The 16302-nt window shown below is 43.1% G+C and overlaps 2 protein-coding genes and 1 long non-coding RNA gene across 10 annotated transcripts; 2 read left to right on the top strand and 1 right to left on the bottom strand.

Annotated features, from left to right (window-relative positions):
• The first annotated feature begins 1092 nt into the window (after positions 1-1092).
• Positions 1093-3368, top strand: LOC117856688 (uncharacterized). Its single transcript, XR_011898114.1, has 2 exons — positions 1093-2311; positions 2799-3368. It is a non-coding gene; the product is annotated as an uncharacterized lncRNA (long non-coding RNA).
• LOC117856687 (disease resistance protein RGA5) lies at positions 3145-7785 on the bottom strand. Of its 8 annotated transcripts, none has more exons than XR_004640642.2 (5): positions 7597-7780; positions 6462-7433; positions 3891-5964; positions 3715-3785; positions 3145-3585 (listed from the first exon to the last, which is right to left on the bottom strand). XR_004640642.2 is itself a non-coding variant. In XM_034739051.2 (4 exons), the coding sequence occupies exons 2-3, from the start codon at positions 7295-7297 to the stop codon at positions 3939-3941; spliced, it is 2862 nt and encodes a 953-aa protein (XP_034594942.1). In that variant the 5' UTR covers positions 7298-7433; positions 7597-7780; the 3' UTR covers positions 3567-3785; positions 3891-3938. The 8 variants fall into 8 exon arrangements, 6 of the variants coding, with proteins under 6 accessions (XP_034594942.1, XP_034594943.1, XP_034594944.1 ...); XR_004640643.2 differs by having other exon boundaries at positions 3715-3782; XM_034739051.2 differs by having other exon boundaries at positions 3567-3785.
• A 2847-nt stretch (positions 7786-10632) lies between these two features.
• Positions 10633-15285, top strand: LOC117858332 (chloroplastic group IIB intron splicing facilitator CRS2, chloroplastic). The gene is made up of 8 exons (XM_034741385.2): positions 10633-10974; positions 11101-11185; positions 12309-12376; positions 13162-13212; positions 13313-13386; positions 13905-13963; positions 14046-14122; positions 14637-15285. Exons 1-8 carry the CDS (start codon positions 10735-10737, stop codon positions 14751-14753), a joined length of 771 nt encoding a protein of 256 aa, XP_034597276.1. The 5' UTR covers positions 10633-10734; the 3' UTR covers positions 14754-15285.
• The last annotated feature ends 1017 nt before the right edge of the window (positions 15286-16302 follow it).

The raw sequence follows: 16302 nt of genomic DNA, 5'->3' as shown, positions 1-16302 counted from the left end.
GATCGGCATGTGGTTAAGTAGGTCTCACTGGCCGAGATGTTAATGCTCGTGAAACATGAGTACATCTTCTTGAACCTACGGAGTGATAATTGATAAATTACCCCGCGGACAGTGAACATATCACTGGCTATTTTGTTAAAGTTGTAAAGGCATCCTATAAGTCACTTGAAATTTGACATTCGCTCCTCCCCCTGATCATTTTGTTGCAAAATGACCCCTCTCTTTAATTGTTTTTTTCAAAAAACCACCCGAGTATCCACAAGCATAATTGATTCAACATATTTTTTTTCATAAATTTTAATTTTTCATGCGGTCTTTCTTAAAATTAGATACTTCTAATAGTATAGTCTTATTTTTTAGATTCAACAAATAGAGTTGATGATAGTAGCTTAGGCATTATTGTGTTAAATTTTGCTATTTGAAAAAAAAGATCATTTCAACACGATGAATAAGTCCAATCCAAGCAATTGGCCAAGATTGACTCTGCTAGCTTGGTCTGTGGTAATTTCTACATTAGTGAAAAAATTATTGATCCAGCTAAGAATGTGTGTGATGGAGTGATTTTCGTAACAGATTTGAGTAGGTGGGTGAATATTTGTGACAAAATGACTTATACTTGGATGTCAAACTTAAGTAACTCATGGAGTTATTTATGTAATTTTACCGGTTCTTTTAGAACCGGCAAAGGCACACGAGCTTCACAAGATTTTGTGCGGACTGCTATTTGGCATTTAGGGTGTGTTTGGTAGGGTTTCAGATTCTTATAGAAACATTTTAGATATAGATTCTTTCCAAAAACATTTCTTAATGAATCAAAATCACATTGGGAAATTATTTGGATTTTTAAAAGGCAGGTAAAAACATTGTTTTACTAAAAATCATAAAAATAGTTATACTTTATAAAGAAAATATCGAAACGTTTCGTGGGTGAAGAACAGATGAGCTGACCTATGGTGCAGAGTTTAGTAAATGAATCCATGTACCCTAAATTAAGCTGCTCCCTCGTCACAGAGCATCGATCAGCTCCAAGGCTGCCACATCTAGTGTGGAGTAACTGGCGATGGCCTGTCGGAGACCTCCGAGCAACAGCAGCATCATATCAGTGTAGGAAACTCTAAGGCCCCGTTTGGAAGCAACCAGATTTTGAGAATCCAGATTTTAAAGTCTGATCGGCTTCCAATCAGGTCAGATTCTAGTGAAGATTCGGAAGCCAGATTCTCGGATTCTCAAAATTCTGGAATCCGGAGAGGAGTAGCTTCCAGCATGTACTGGTCGGCAAAATTACAATTTTGCCCCCACAATTTCTGTAGAACAGAGCCAATCTCCCGTCCTCCTCCCCGTTCCATCTTCCGCCGCCCGCCGCTCCCGTCCCCGCCAAGGCGAGCCGGGCGTGGCCTCGTGCTCCATCAGCCGCTGCCCCAGCTCCCCCTCCCTCCCTCCCCGCCTTCTCCCGTCCACCCCGTCGACCCCACCTGCTCCTTGCGCCCGTCCTGCCCGATCTGAGCGAGGTTTGACCACCGACGCCGGTTCCAGGCCGAAGCAGCAAGGGCGGCTGGCGGCCGCAGATGGATTCGAAAGGGGTCCTCGAAAACGACGAGTTCTGCTGGGAATCCAACGCCACGGCGACGAATCTGGGGCTCGACTTCTTCAGCCAGCCCCCGAGCTTTCCCTAGTGGCGTCCTCCTCCGGCGGTCGTGGCGGCGGACGTCGTCATGTAGCCGGCGGAGTGGAGGGGCTGAACCTCAATTTGGATGCTGTGGACATCACCGACAACATGTCGTACATGGACCTTCTACGCTCGTCGCCGGCCGGATTGGTTGGGGATGATGACCGCGGCGGCGCTGGGCGTGGCGCTGGTCGTGGCGCAGGCCGTGCTGCTGGCCGCGCTGCTGGGAGTGGCGCAGGCCGTGCTGCTGGCCGCGCTGCTGGGCGTGGCGCAGGCCGTGCTGCTGGCCGCGCTGCTGGGCGTGGCGCCGGCCGTGCCGCTAGGCGTGGCGCCGGCAGTGGACGTGTCGCTGGCCGTGCCGCCGCGGTGCCAATCGGAGAAGCAGCTGACCAGGACGTCGACATCCCTTCTCGGACATCCGGAGGTGCACGAGGACATGCTCGTGCCGCATCGATTCGTCCTCCTGTCACCACTGCGTCGCGCCAATTCCGTCCACCACGTCCAGCTGGAGGACGAAACAATGGCGCAACTCCTAGTGTCCCTGATGCTGCCTTCGATGTTGGCCTCCAGGAGCCTGGCGCATCTACATGGAGCCTGAACCCCTACGATGAAGAGGCCGACGATCTTCAGGAGATCGATGCATCGGTAAGACTATTTGACTGCACGGGATTCTTCACTTTTTGCTCCTGCTCGTTCAATTTGACATGGCTATTATTGTTTAATTTGCGCAAGCTATGCTAACCAATTGCGTACTGTATGTTTGTGTGTTGTGTGCGTGTGCAGCTACTAACATACATGTCTATGATTGTTTAATTTGAGAAAGCTATGTTAACCAAATGAGTACTCTAATGACAGTAACGATCATGTCCTGTACTTTCTTTGGTTCGAGATAAGTTGATTTCTTTGGCAGTGATAACAATTCATTTAGAACTGCAGAGCAGTGTTTTCAGTAGGTGTCTGGGAATTTTGGGGCCAGTAGAAGTCCATGCCCAGTACAGGTCGTCCTCCCAGTACTTGTTCGTTCAGTTGTTGTTATCTTGCTCTGGTTGTGTATGTATTACTATAGATTCAGACAGCTATTTGCTTGTGTATGTTCACTTGTTCAGACAGCTATTTGCTTGTGTATGTTCAGAGAGCCATGTGCTTGTGTATGTTCAGAAATCAGCGAGAGATATAATGGCATCTCTGAATTGGAGCTGAGAAGGTCATGACCGACAAGGATGAATGGGATACCGGGCCTAGGGCCCAACCCAAAGAAAAAGGAAGAAGCCGAGCAAAGTTTATTTATCGTTAGGCACGAGGACTCATGTGCATCTTGCATGGGCCGCGGCCCATCTTCTGAATCACCCATGGCCCACTCTCCAGGCCCAAGCAAAGAAAGACCATGCAGCTATGCATCTGAGGACCCTTGGCAGGGCGACGACACTTACTAGGAAGCATGGAGGAGGAGAAAAAAGGGAGGAGGGGTCAACCGGAAGTACTGAAGATGTCTGCTTTCTTTTGTTTCAGTCGTTGGTTCATGTCTGTTGCGAACAGCGATTACATGGCTACTAGCTGTCCGTTTAAATTTACATGGTGTCCACTTTGTTGAGGTGTAGCCAAAAGCTAGTCTCCTAGCTTGATTCAGGTTAGGTGCATTAGGTAGGCTGTCATCTTTCCTTGGCTGCTTCTATACTGAACTCTAGAATTTCCGTTGCTTTCAGTAATGGGAATGGGGAACGCCTCGATTCGGAAAAAAAAAAGTTTGATAATTTGGCAGCTAAAACAGGGTGGAAGAAAGCAGAAGTCGATCCTCCTTGATTGGCTGACGAATTCAGTAAGGTGCCCTCGAGCATAACTCGAGCGTCTGAAATTTTCGGCTGAAGTCGTTAAGAGATCTCTTTAATCCGCGGCAGACAAATGAGCAATATGGATTATTCCTGCATACGCTTACACATCACACATTATCCGATAATATCAATTTCATAATACAGAATCAGATGATGTTTCTTAGGCGAAAGATCATAAGAAATGGCATATAGAAATTAAAGGAGAGAAAAACAACATACTATTCGACAACGATGCTCGTCCTCTTGTCATTGGAATTAATGCAACAGCTAGTATATATTACCTGGATCTTCTGAAAAGAAAATCTGAAGTTATATATAGCCGGGTCGACTGGGATTGGTAATTTAGTTAGAACGATATTGTGCACCTGATACAAGATTACATAGCACCTACATACCTCTTGGCCTCGAATGTGTTGTTTGAGCTTCACAAATACTACCTCCATTCAGGGTGGGGCGGTTGGGATGGACAACGGAGGGGAGTACAACACACTGAGGGTGGGGCGGTTGGGATGGACGTCAGCTGCATGCCTCAGCGCAACCTCTGCTTCGATTTCCTTCTCATGCGCAGGCAAATTACTCTCACACCTCAAATGTACTGTGACTTTGTTCAGTGAAATGAGTTGCTCCAAGCCAAGATTGTCACAGTTACCATTCTCATGCATCAAGGAAAGCAAAGGAACCAGAAATTCAAGCTCTTTGAGATTCGGCATGATAGCCCGTTCTACTCTGAACTCTTCCTTCATTTTAGAATCAAATGTCATGGCATCCACTCCATTCCACATTGTAAATGAAACCCTTGAGTCCTTGTTGAGCACAAACTGGACCATTGATTGAACCAACGACAAGGATCTCAACTTTTGGAATAAACCATTGGAAGCAATATCAGTTAATGTTACCGTGGACCATGTTGATAGCTTGAGGTAATAGAGCCGAGGCAACCTGCCAAGTGATTCCAGAGCCTGCTCTTCCATAGCCGCCACAAAAAGGTCCAAGTGAGAAAGGTTGGGAAGACGCGAGGGATTAATGCAGGATGGCAGCCATGAGAAGTGGATGTTTTCTAGAATCAAATGTCGTAGATGTCGTGGGAGCACCGCTGCTTCCCATGTTGCATTATTACCTTCATCTCTAGCACGACACCAACCAACCAGTGTTAGACACTGGATCTTGTTGAGGTTGCGTAATGACTGCATCAAATTGTATTGCACTCTCTCACCCATCCTGGAAACCAGCGTCCTGAGCACCCTGAGCTCACCGAGGTAACCAAGATCCTTGACTAACTGTCCCTTGGACTCTTCATCTTCCGCCGGATATATCTGTAGCTCCTCTAGGGACTTCAGCTTCTTGAGTATCCCATTTGGTATCCTTGTTTTCCATGCACGTAGGCAGATCAACTGTGTTAGTAGTCCCACGCTTGAGGGCAATTCGATTATTCCAGTTTCTTCCAAGTCCAGTGTCTCTAGAAACTTCAGAGATCCTATTTCTTTCGGGAGCTCACGAACATATACATGTCTTAGCCCGAGGTACCTCAACTGAACTAAATTTCCAATATGCTGAAGATCTATACGCGTGCCCTCTAAAAATAACACACGTAAGTGTTTAAAGCTTGGAATCGACTCAATCGAGACCCACTCGGATCTATAGGTGATAACTGACCTTACTTGTGTCATGTCCATATGATTAATAACCTGATGAGTGTGCTTTGGACCCTGTAATGCTAACCTGCGTACTCTGCTTCCTGATACAATGCCCACATTATTATAAAGTATAGTGACAAAGTTTTCTTCATGTGACAATGAACGTAGGAGATCAAGCACCATATCATGAACACGACAACCATATACAATGCCATCCACTTCTGACTTAACCGCCTGGATCATACTTCGATTTATGAGGTCATTGAAGTATCCCTCCCCAACCTCAAATAATTCAGTCCCTTGTTTCCTATGCACAAAATTTTCAGCTACCCACTTCCATATTAAAGAAACCTTATTGATAACATATTCTTCTGGGAATGCACTTAGGTACAATAAACAAGTCCTTAGATGTGAAGGCATATCATAGTAGCTAAAGGACAATATCCTCATCGTAATCTCTACTTGCCGGTTATGATTTAGGCAAAGACCAATAGAGCTGTTCACCTCAGACCATTCCTCTCTTGGCTTACCCACCAACAAACTTGCCATTGTGATAATAGCTAATGGTACACCATCACATTTCTTTAGAATTTTTTCAGATACCTCATCAGGTTGATTATCAATACATTTATCTTCGCCACCAAATATCCTTGTATAGAATAATTTTTTGGAGTTACCATACGAAAGTGATGGTAGCTCGTAAACCTCATTAGTGGCAACTTCTAATTTACGAGTAGTGGTTATTATTCTACTTCCATTATTATTCTCAACAAAAGCTAACTTGATTACTTCCCAAGATTGTGTCTCCCATACGTCATCGATAACAACAAAGTACCTACCCACGTGACATTGTAAGAGAAATCATTATTAATAGCATTAATAGCATCTTTAAATCAAAGAAGTATGACAATATAAAGAATAAAAATTAGTTATTATCAAACATTAAAGACACCAACAAAAATTAGTATGTAGTATTTCTTGACCAACCGTTAATCAACTGACAGTGTCTAATAGTATTGATCAATTAAGGGCTCATAATTATTTACTCCAGTGAAAATAAGCAATTACTAATGGAAGTTTACTTCAATTAAAAAGCAAACTACTACAGTAGACTTAAAGAATAGAAACTCATATATGTATGCTCAAATGATATGCGTGTCAAATTAATAAGAAGTATTGGTGCTCTTCGGTCAAAAAATAAATATTGTTGGTGCAGGTGGAAAACATTGGTAAATTGCATCACATATTGCAATTCATGCAGTTAGTGTGTAATTACCCTGACTATAAAAATACAATGATTAGCCCAAAACATTAGGAGGATACTCGTCATACCTCTTTGTTCCAAGGTAATGATGGAGTTCGTTTATGAGCTGCCTCTCATCCAGTAATGTAAATTTGGAAGCCATGTACGTTTCCTTGTCAAGATCTATAAGAATGTCCCTAAAGACTTTCTTCAAATCAGGATTCCGGCCAACGGGAACAAAAGCCCAGCAATCAAATTGTGGTTTAAGCTCATCATAAACTGCTTTGGCAAGGGTAGTCTTGCCCAACCCTCCTACTCCCACAACAGAAACGACCTTCATCTTCTTGTTGAACTCGTTGTCGTTCCAAAGGGGTGACAGCATGGATATGAGCTGACCCCTTGACTTGTCGATGCCAATGAGTTTAGTCACTTCACTGTACATAGTTGCAAGGCGAGGATCAATAGTTGACGTCTTTGCCACTGGTTTGGCCATAATCTCATCGACTTTGTACCTAGCACGCCTGTCAGCCACTTCCTGGAGTTGCTTCTTGATATCTTCAATTGCACTTGCGATGTCATGGCGTGCCTTGCCCTTGCTGAACAAGCTGCGCATCTTCTTCATGGCACGTTTGAGCCTGCTAGGATCGGCGGGTGCGTCGCCCTCGACACGCACGTGGAAGGTGTCGAGGACATCCTCCATGTCATAGGATGCCTCCCTGACCTGGCGTGCCCAGACCTTGACCTGCTCATCGAGCTGGTCCCACGGCACTTCCGCTACCTTGCGGAGGGCGGCGTGGATGCTCTCCAGCTCCCGTGAGAGGAACTCCACTTTCTTCCTGACTCCCTTCTGCAGGTTGTATTCATCTTGGAGCAGCTGGAGCAGCTTGGGGGCGAGGCAGCCCATTGCCCCTGTCACCAGATCCATGGTCCCAATGCAAGCTCCCTATCAAGCTGATGTTTGTGATGTAGCTGATGTGTACATTCTATTCTTTCTTGCAGCTTAATTAGATCTCAAGCAAGCTATTAGCGAAGGATGGTCGCGTGGATGGAAGTGCCTGAAACTAAAAACAAAAACTTCAATCCAGATCCAATTCAACTCCTAAATCGAAAAAACAGCTAGCACCTAGGACCAACTAATACAAACCGAAATTCCAGTGACATGTTTTTGTTTCAACATAAAAAATTTACAGTCAGCAATTTCGAAATCAAAATGCTTCAACTCACCAAGTTTGAGTGACAACCAGCTCCCTCCCTGGCGTGGGACGATGGCAGCATATCAGAGGGCGCGGAAGGTGCCAGACCCTGCGAGAGAAGGAAGGGGCGCGGAAGTGGCCGCCGAGAACCACTCCTTGACCAATCTTACCCAAACTCCTTGACCCAGAGGCTTGCCGTTTCATACTGGTTGTGGCCTGTGGGCCACACCTCGGGGGGCGGACTACTCATTATTACAGGACAAACAGCAGAAGTAGATGCGCACAGAAGAAAAGACGAGTACGTACATGCATTCTGCTTGGGCCACACCTCCGTGTACACCAGCACAAGGTGGATGCAGGCGTGGCCGTCGACGTTGAAAGGTGGATGCAGGCAGCAGGCGTGGTCTCCGTGCCAGGCAAGGATGGATTCGGATGGAAAAAAATTCGAATTATCCGATATCCGTATTCGTATTTATTTTAATATGGATGTATCCGTATTCGATTTTCAATATTTTTTTCTATCCGATTTCTGATTCGTATTCGATAAAAATATGAAATATCCGACATTATCCGCAAAGAATAAAGTACCATCTAAAACTTATTTATATTACTAAATATTAGCCAAGATCAAACCCCTCCTAAAATTCTAAATCATGGCGCTGCGAGCACTGTGTTTTATAATGGCGACGGGATGCATGCGGACACCGGGAGAACAGGCGTCGGGTCGAGACGAGCTCCCTCCGCGTGTGCATGGCCGACGAATCTCTTTCTCTTCTCTTCTCTTCACGCGAGTCTGCGAGATCGACGAGACCGATCAGGTGATCACAGGTTCACAAAGCATAGCATAGGTGATGGGCGATGGTAGGTAGCCAGATGGGAAAAGGAGGAAAGGTGCGGGCAGACAAGTCGGGCAGGTGACAACACACGCTAGCGCGTCCTTTTCCGCGGCCTCTGACACTCGTGTCCGCGCCGCTAGCAGGCAGGGGCACTAGTCCCTGCCGCGTGGATTAGTCTAAGGGAGGGCGCTCGTCGAGGCGACTCCGTGATGCGGACGGCGGCTGGGACACGGGCCAACAGTGCCGGTGGGCAAGTGCAACAGCCGGATCCGCACGCCGCACCGCACCGACGCCGTGTCGCCGACACCGGCGGCACTCCCAGCTCTCGCAGGTCGCCGCGATGTGTGTGTTCTTCTGATCTTCTCACAGCAGTCATCAGGCAGTCACCACCCCCAGCCCGGGCCGGCGCTCCCCAGCAAAGCAGCCTGGCATGGGAGCCTTGGCCATTGTTACGGTTTGCTGCTTCGGCAAGCAAATGGTCCATGATGCGCGCGTCATGGTCTGCAAACCATTCTTTTCCCGGAACCAAATCATCTCTGCTTTGAGTGGCACCGCCACCCACCAACCAGGAATCAGCAACCACGGCTGCTCCCGCTATCGTGAGACTTCGATGCCATCGCGACCTTTTTGATCTACTACTATACCGGGGGGCAGTGTTACTGCATCGTTTTGTTTTTCAATGCCATCGTTCATAACGGTAACTTTCTCCTTACTCATGCCGCTTTGCGAGTTGCGACACGATGCTCCAAGATCCAAGGTCTTGCCATTTCTTAATGGGAGCTGCATGCAAGATGTAGGTGGCGCACGTAGAATTCCCATGGTAAACACCTTGCTGTTGGACAGTGATCGATGGTAGTAGTTGGGGGTATGAAATTATAAGTAGAAATGAGGGACCAGATCGGAGGTCTCACTGACCGAGATGTTAATGCTCGTGAAACATGAGTACATCTTCTTGAACCTACAGAGTGATAACTGATAAATTATCCCGCGGACAGTGAACATATCACTGGCCATTTTGTTAAAGTTGTAAAAGGCATCCTATAAGTCACTTGAATTTGACATTCACTCCTCCCACAAATCATTTTGTTGCAAAATGACCCCTCTCTTTAATCGTTTTTTTTCAAAAACCACCCGAGTATCCACAAGCATAATTGATTCAACATATTTTTTTCATAAATTTTAATTTTTCATGCGGTCTTTATTAAAATTAGATACTTCTAATAGTATAGTCTTATTTTTTTAGATTCAACAAATAGAGTTGATGATAGTAGCTTAGACATTATTGTGTTAAATTTTGCTATTTGAAAAAAAAAGATCATTTCAACACGATGAATAAGTCTAATCCAAGCAATTGGCCAAGATTGACTCCGCTAGCTTGATCTGTGGTAATCTCTACATTCGTGAAAAAATTATTGATTCAGCTAAAAATGTGTGTGATGGAGTGATTTTCGTAACAGATTTGAGTAGGTGGGTGGATATTTGCGACAAAATAACTTATACTCGAATGTCAAACTTAAGTAACTCATAGAGTTATTTATGTAATTTTTACCGGTGCTTTTAGAACAGGCGGAAACACATGAGCTTCACAAGATTTTGTGCGGACTGCTTTTTGGCATTTAGTGTGTGTTTGGTAGGGTTTCAGATTTTTATAGAAATGTTTCAGATGTAGATTTTTTCCAGAAACATTTCTTTAATGAATAAAAATCACTTTGTGAAATTATTAGGATTTTTAAAAGGCAGGCAAAAACATTATTTTACTAAAAATCATAAAAATAGTTATATTTTATAAAGAAAATATCAAAACGTTTCGTGAGTGAAGAACGATGGTAGTGAAACCCATTTTAACTTGTTGCACTTAAAAAAGCATTAAAAAGATACGAGTGCTAGAGTAGAGGGGAGGCAAGAACGAAACCACCCTAGTACCGTTTCAGGTGCCTAGGCGAAAAAAGAGAATCGATTCAGGTGAAACCTTTCACTCTCTTTTGGCCCACTCCAACTGCAGAGTGCTCCTCCCCGTTCTCACCCGCCGCGGGGCTAAGGCAGAAGCGGTTTCAGCCCAAAATTGAAAAGAGAGCAACTCGGGGAACTGATCTCCTTCTGGCCCACCCAACTTGTGCTAGTCCGCCCCACACATACTTCCGGCCCATTCTAAACCCATTACCAGTGTAATCCCTATCGAGATATTTTTCCATTTTCCTCCAAAGTCCAAATTAAGCAAAATCGGAAAAAGAAAGAGAGGCTAAATCAAAAAAATCTCCCGGCCTCTGCGGCGCTCTCTGCCCCTATCGCTTCGGTTCGCCGCCGGCACCGCCTCTTTTGCCCGCTCGCCCGCCATGTCGTTGCTCGCCGCAGCCACTCCCACCACCTCCGCTCACTTCTCCGCACCCCTCCTCCCCTCCTCCCACACGCACCGCCGGGCCGTCGCCGCCCCACTCCGCCGCACCCGCCGTCCTCGCCTGGCCACCGTCGTCGCCTCCGTCCCCGACCCCGCCGCGGGGCCGGTGGAGTACACGCCCTGGCTCATCGCTGGCCTCGGAAACCCAGGCAACAAGTACTACGGCACGCGGCACAATGTTAGCACAGACGCGTTCCATTTGCTCGTTTGTTATTCCCGTTCCCCTCAGCTGTGACCTGTGAGGTGCTGGTTCTCATTTCTCACCCTCCATTCCCTTGTGTGATGGCCCGATTTCGTTGATTAGGTGGGGTTTGAGATGGTGGATCGCATCGCGCGGGAGGAGGGGATCACGATGAACACAATCCAGTCCAAGTCGCTGCTGGGAGTAGGTAAATAGAACACTTACTCCTTCCTCTGTTTGTGTCTGCTTGGGTTCTACGCTCTCCTGTATGTCGTCTTCTACCCTCACTGCATGGTTTGGATTGTAATCATTTTGCTCCTTTGCTGATGTTCATGCTAGTGGCTTAATTGTACATCGATCTAGATGGTACTATTTATGTAGTCTGTCTATCAGTGACTGCAAGTCAATAACTAGACCTAGATTCAAGCTGGAGTATGGTAGTCAAAACATTTGATATGTGGAGATTCCCCCATGTACCTCTATTCAGCTAAAAATTATGTTGAATTCTGTGGAAACTTAATGCTCAATATAAGAAGTTATGGTAGTAAATCTAAAGTTATTATTTGTTAGATTGTTCTCCCTCCGTTCCAAATTATAGGTCGTTTTGGCTTTTCTATTATTATGCATCTAGACATAGGTTATATCTAAGTGCATAGCGAAGTCTATGAATCTAATAAAGCCAAAACAACCTATAATTTGGGACGGAGGGAGTATTTAATAATGAACATAATGCTTGGTGAAAAGTGAAAACTGAAAAGCATTTATGTTTTCTTCTTCTTCTCTGTGTCTTATGTGAATATAAGAAATTTTACCTACATTTGTGCCCTTTGGAGGGGAAAGTTTTTTGTAAGTAACCCCATTTTGTTGAGGTACGCACTGTACATTCATGAGGGTTGTTGTGATATCTAACTAAAAGTTTATAGAATAAAATATAGGATATTGTCCAAGAGAAAATGAGATAACATTTTCTCATGTTCATTTGGCATTTGTTTTCTGTTATTGCTCTATTTGATTCAGTGAGAGGTCATGCAGTTCACTTAGTCCTTATTGTACTGCAAAGTGCAAAGGACTGCCATAGACAATGTCCTGATTGAAATTTAAACTTGGGCTGTCGATCACCCTATCAGAAGCCTGGAGATATATGCATAATGACGTAAGTACGATGTATTCAAAATAAATAAAGCTACCTTGATAGAAGTATGGGCAGCCCACTGACCATTTTCTTTTAGAAATGATAACTATTTTGCAGGATGTTAACAATCACTTTCATAATTGTGTATTCATGTTATTAATTTATTTTAACCCATCTTTTGGGTTGAACATTAGTGCAGGTTCAATTGGCGAGGTGCCAGTCTTGCTGGTAAAACCGCAATCATACATGAACTACAGTGGGGAGGCAGTGAGTACCTAGTCTTTCTAGATGACATTATTAGCTTATGAAATGTAAGGGGGAAGATATATTTTAGTTACGTAAATAAATATTTCTTTGGGAACTTAATTACTTGAATATGCTTTCTATAAAAGCAGGGAAACCTTTTTTAAAACAAAAAAACTTAATTACTTGCGGGAAAATAGTTGCATTATTTATTGCTTGAACTTTGCAATATATTTACATATGTCTCATATGTCTTTTTTTATTCATAACCTTTGAGAAAGTAGTGGATACAACATAATCGTAATTGTGAACATGTGGTATTTTTTTTTCATTTTGGTAAAGGAGTGAACATTTGATGCCTGTTGATACAAAATACCGCCTATTAGCAGTATGCATATAATATGCGCAACAGGCAAATTGGCACTTTGATAAACCTCTGATCAAAGTTGTGTTTTAGCTTATTCCAATGTATAGATATATTCATTAATGAAAAACCATTTGTTACTGCTGATACCTTCAACCTCTTTATCTACTGTTAGAAATTCCTAGCTTTAATAATTCAGTATTCAATAAGTAAAGTTACTTTGGTTGATACATGGTACAGCATAAACATAGCAACTGTGTTGATAATCTTATGATTTCATCCTGACTTGCCTACACATAAAACTTCTTGTTTCTCCTCATTCTTGTTAAAACATTATGCATCATGTCTTATGCAATATGCTACTAAAAAAATGTCAAAGCCAGTTGAGATCTGTTATCATTTATAACTAGTTCACTATCCTAACATGACCTGTTGTCATTTGAAGATTGGACCTCTTGCAGCCTATTATCAAGTACCACTACGACACATCCTCTTGGTACTCCTCCTCATTGTTCTTTTGATGATCTACAGCCCTTATCATCATCGTAAACTCAGAAGTTGACTAATGTCTGTGAGTTCCTTTTTCTTCGTTGCAGGTTTATGATGACATGAGTCTGCCCAATGGAGTACTAAGGCTTCAAAGGAAAGGTGGTCATGGTCGCCACAATGGGTAAGCTTCAGATCTCCAAATCATTCGTCCAATTCATATGGGCTACCTCATTAGTCAAAGGAATTGCGCTAATGCCATTCTCATACAGAGCACATAAGACTTGGTCAGCCACTTCATTTAGTGGATTTTCTTGTTCAGTAAGCGAGCAAGAAGGACCCAATTTGCACATAGTTTAATGCAATAATAGTTGGCCTGGTTTATTGCCAAATGTAACACATAGCTTGTCGAGATGTTTGTTTAGACTTTGAAGAACCAATAAATTGAGTTTTTACAAAGTTTAGTGGTTTGAGAAGTTTTATCGTATCAAACCCTAATACTTGAATATGCGGGGTGCATTGCTGGTGTAACAATCTTGGATTCTTGACACAAGATTAATATATCGTGAAACTTCATAATATTGAGAGGGAGGCTGCTATGTTATAATTTAGTTATTGACATTATACCTTTGAGGTAGCTATCTCTATGATTATTTTAGTAAATTTCATTACCGTCACCATAACCATTTTATCTCAAAACAGGTTACAGAATGTGATTGAGCATTTGGATGGCCGCCGGGAGTTTCCTCGTTTATCTATTGGTACACTACTATATTCGTGTCCTTTACTCTTCTATACTTAATGGAAAGTTTATGCCATTGTTTTGTTGGCTGTTGGGTATAGGCATTGGTAGCCCACCCGGAAAAATGGACACACGAGCTTTCCTTCTGCAGAAGTTCAGTTCAGAGGAACGAGTGCAGGTATTGCCTTTGCTCCAGTTTAAGCATTCTAAAGAAGATAGGACAAACTTTCCTTTATTTTCACTTAGCTTCACTATTGACCGAGGAAAAAGATAAGACTTTCCACCATCCTGTAGGCTGTACTAATGTTACATGTTGGCAGTAAACTCATCTTGTTTCTATACAAAGAATAAGGACCTGGTTCCATGTTGTATAGACACATAGTTTGGAATGGTGCTGCAACTATGTTTTACACTAGAGTCATTAGTGCAGAGGGACTGTCCCGATTTATATGTTGTGTCAATAGTATCAACACAAGCTGCCATTAATGGGGAATAGTTATGCAAAGTTGATTCCAGAAAACAACATTAGGTATCTTAATCTTTACCTTATCACCCTAAAGGATAACTGTTGTTATTTAAGCCTTGACTTTTTTGCCCTTAGTTTACACACTCCCACCCTTTTCTGGTAGGAACTTCATGATATAGCTGCACTTGAACTGTTGATTTAAACCTGTTTTATGAATTTGATGAAGATTGACACTGCTCTGGAGCAAGGGGTGGACGCTGTGAGGACCCTTGTGCTTAAGGGTTTTAGCGGGAGTATTGAAAGATTCAACCTGGTGCAGAAGTATAAGTTCCACAGGGTTTGAATGCTTGAGGATCTGTTAAATGCTTGGGTTAACTTCTGCAAGAAACGAGATACGCTCCAACATCATTGGTAGTGTTGGATGTGGTAATTTGCAGTTTTGAACTACACACATAGGTGTACTGAGTTGTTGCCAGCCTGCCAAAGTGTCCTGCAGTTTTGAGGATATTAAGAACTCATCAGGGTGTACATAAGGTCAGTGTCAGAGCTTGATGACCAACCCAGGGGGGCAAAGCTGTGAAATCCATGCTAGGATTTGAATTTTTCTTAGTATAGAAATGGTGAAATTAGATGGTTCCTAACGAACTTTGCGGAAGGAGGGGCCATACCACCCCTTTGGCCTCAATGAAACTCTGTTTCTGCATAAGTTAGTATTTTCTCCACATTTTCCTTACGAGAACATATGACTGGCTGAATTTGGAGTATAAAAAGGTTAAATTTGACAAAGGCCTTGTATTTCTTCTGTAAGCTGATGACTAAGACATTTGAATTTGATATAAAGAGAAAATATAGACCATTTTGATCCTCTTTGCTAAGTCTGATTTCGTCCATGCAAATACATAGCAGCTGTCCTTGTAGTTGTGGATAGTTTCCCTGCAAAGCGATCGTGTAGGAATATATTGTTTAATCTATGTCCGTACAACTCGTTTTCATCAACTTGATGTAGTAAAGTTGTTTAGTAGTGTGCCATGTTATGGTTAGAGATGTCTAAGCCTCTACGTTATCTTGTCCTTTAGAAAATTATTATGGGAGATCCCCAGGACTTCTTTGATTAGGACATGAAAGTGAAATGTAGTTATTATTTTCTTATTCTGGTACGCCAGTCTGAACTTGTCTGGCAAAAGATGGAAAACTTGTTTTATGTTACTTATGTAAAAGGTAGTACAACTTCTTGCATCAGTTTACCTGTGCTACCATCTAGAAGAACCTTAGTGAAGTGCTGTGGTGATTAACCTGAATAGGTTTTCTCATGGTTGAACGCCACCTATAACAATCTTGCAACCAATGTATAGATTAACTTCAAAATCAAGTATTGAGTAATCTGTTACATGATAATTTAAGGAGGCAAGGTCTGCTAGACTTTTAGGTTCTGACAGAATTGCTGGACTTCCTAGTTGCTAGAGCACATGGTGGAGATAATAATTGGATCACCTTTTCATTTCTTGCCTGGGTTACCTATACCTAAATTTGTGTATATGGCTATATGCTGATCTTCTGTTAAATGTTCGCAGAATGTACTGGAAATTAGTTGAGTAGCTCTTGACCTGGGACCATATACTTTTACTATCATGAGTCATCAATGGAACATGCTTAGTTGTCAATTAGCACATAATAAGTAGCGTGGAGCATACACAAGACCATGTTCTTTTTTGTAGGGCATCTGTTACTAGGTTTGGTTTGTATGTTAGATTATGGGTCTGATTTTGCCTAGCCATACGTTACCTATTTGAATAGCTACACGCGCCTTTTCTGATTGTCACTTTATTTCATTTTATTATTGAAATTATTCTTATTGTCATGTTATATCAATTCATCTTTTCTTGAACCTTACA

Source organism: Setaria viridis, chromosome 5, assembly GCF_005286985.2.
Source record: "Setaria viridis chromosome 5, Setaria_viridis_v4.0, whole genome shotgun sequence".
Classification (NCBI taxonomy): domain Eukaryota; kingdom Viridiplantae; phylum Streptophyta; class Magnoliopsida; order Poales; family Poaceae; genus Setaria; species Setaria viridis.
This window is presented reverse-complemented; position numbering and strand designations above follow the sequence as displayed.

What these genes read in the sequence shown, in the direction of transcription:
- LOC117858332 (XM_034741385.2), top strand. Translation starts at nt 10,735, where the DNA reads ATGTCGTTGCTCGCCGCAGCCACTCCCACCACCTCCGCTCACTTCTCC. An exon ending in CACTACGACACATCCTCTTG is followed by an intron (nt 13,213 to 13,312) that starts GTACTCCTCCTC and finishes TCTTCGTTGCAG; the next exon opens with GTTTATGATGACATGAGTCT. An exon ending in GTTTCCTCGTTTATCTATTG is followed by an intron (nt 13,964 to 14,045) that starts GTACACTACTAT and finishes TGTTGGGTATAG; the next exon opens with GCATTGGTAGCCCACCCGGA.
- LOC117856687 (XM_034739051.2), bottom strand. Translation starts at nt 7,297, where the DNA reads ATGGATCTGGTGACAGGGGCAATGGGCTGCCTCGCCCCCAAGCTGCTC. An exon ending in CATTACCTTGGAACAAAGAG is followed by an intron (nt 5,965 to 6,461) that starts GTATGACGAGTA and finishes TCACGTGGGTAG; the next exon opens with GTACTTTGTTGTTATCGATG.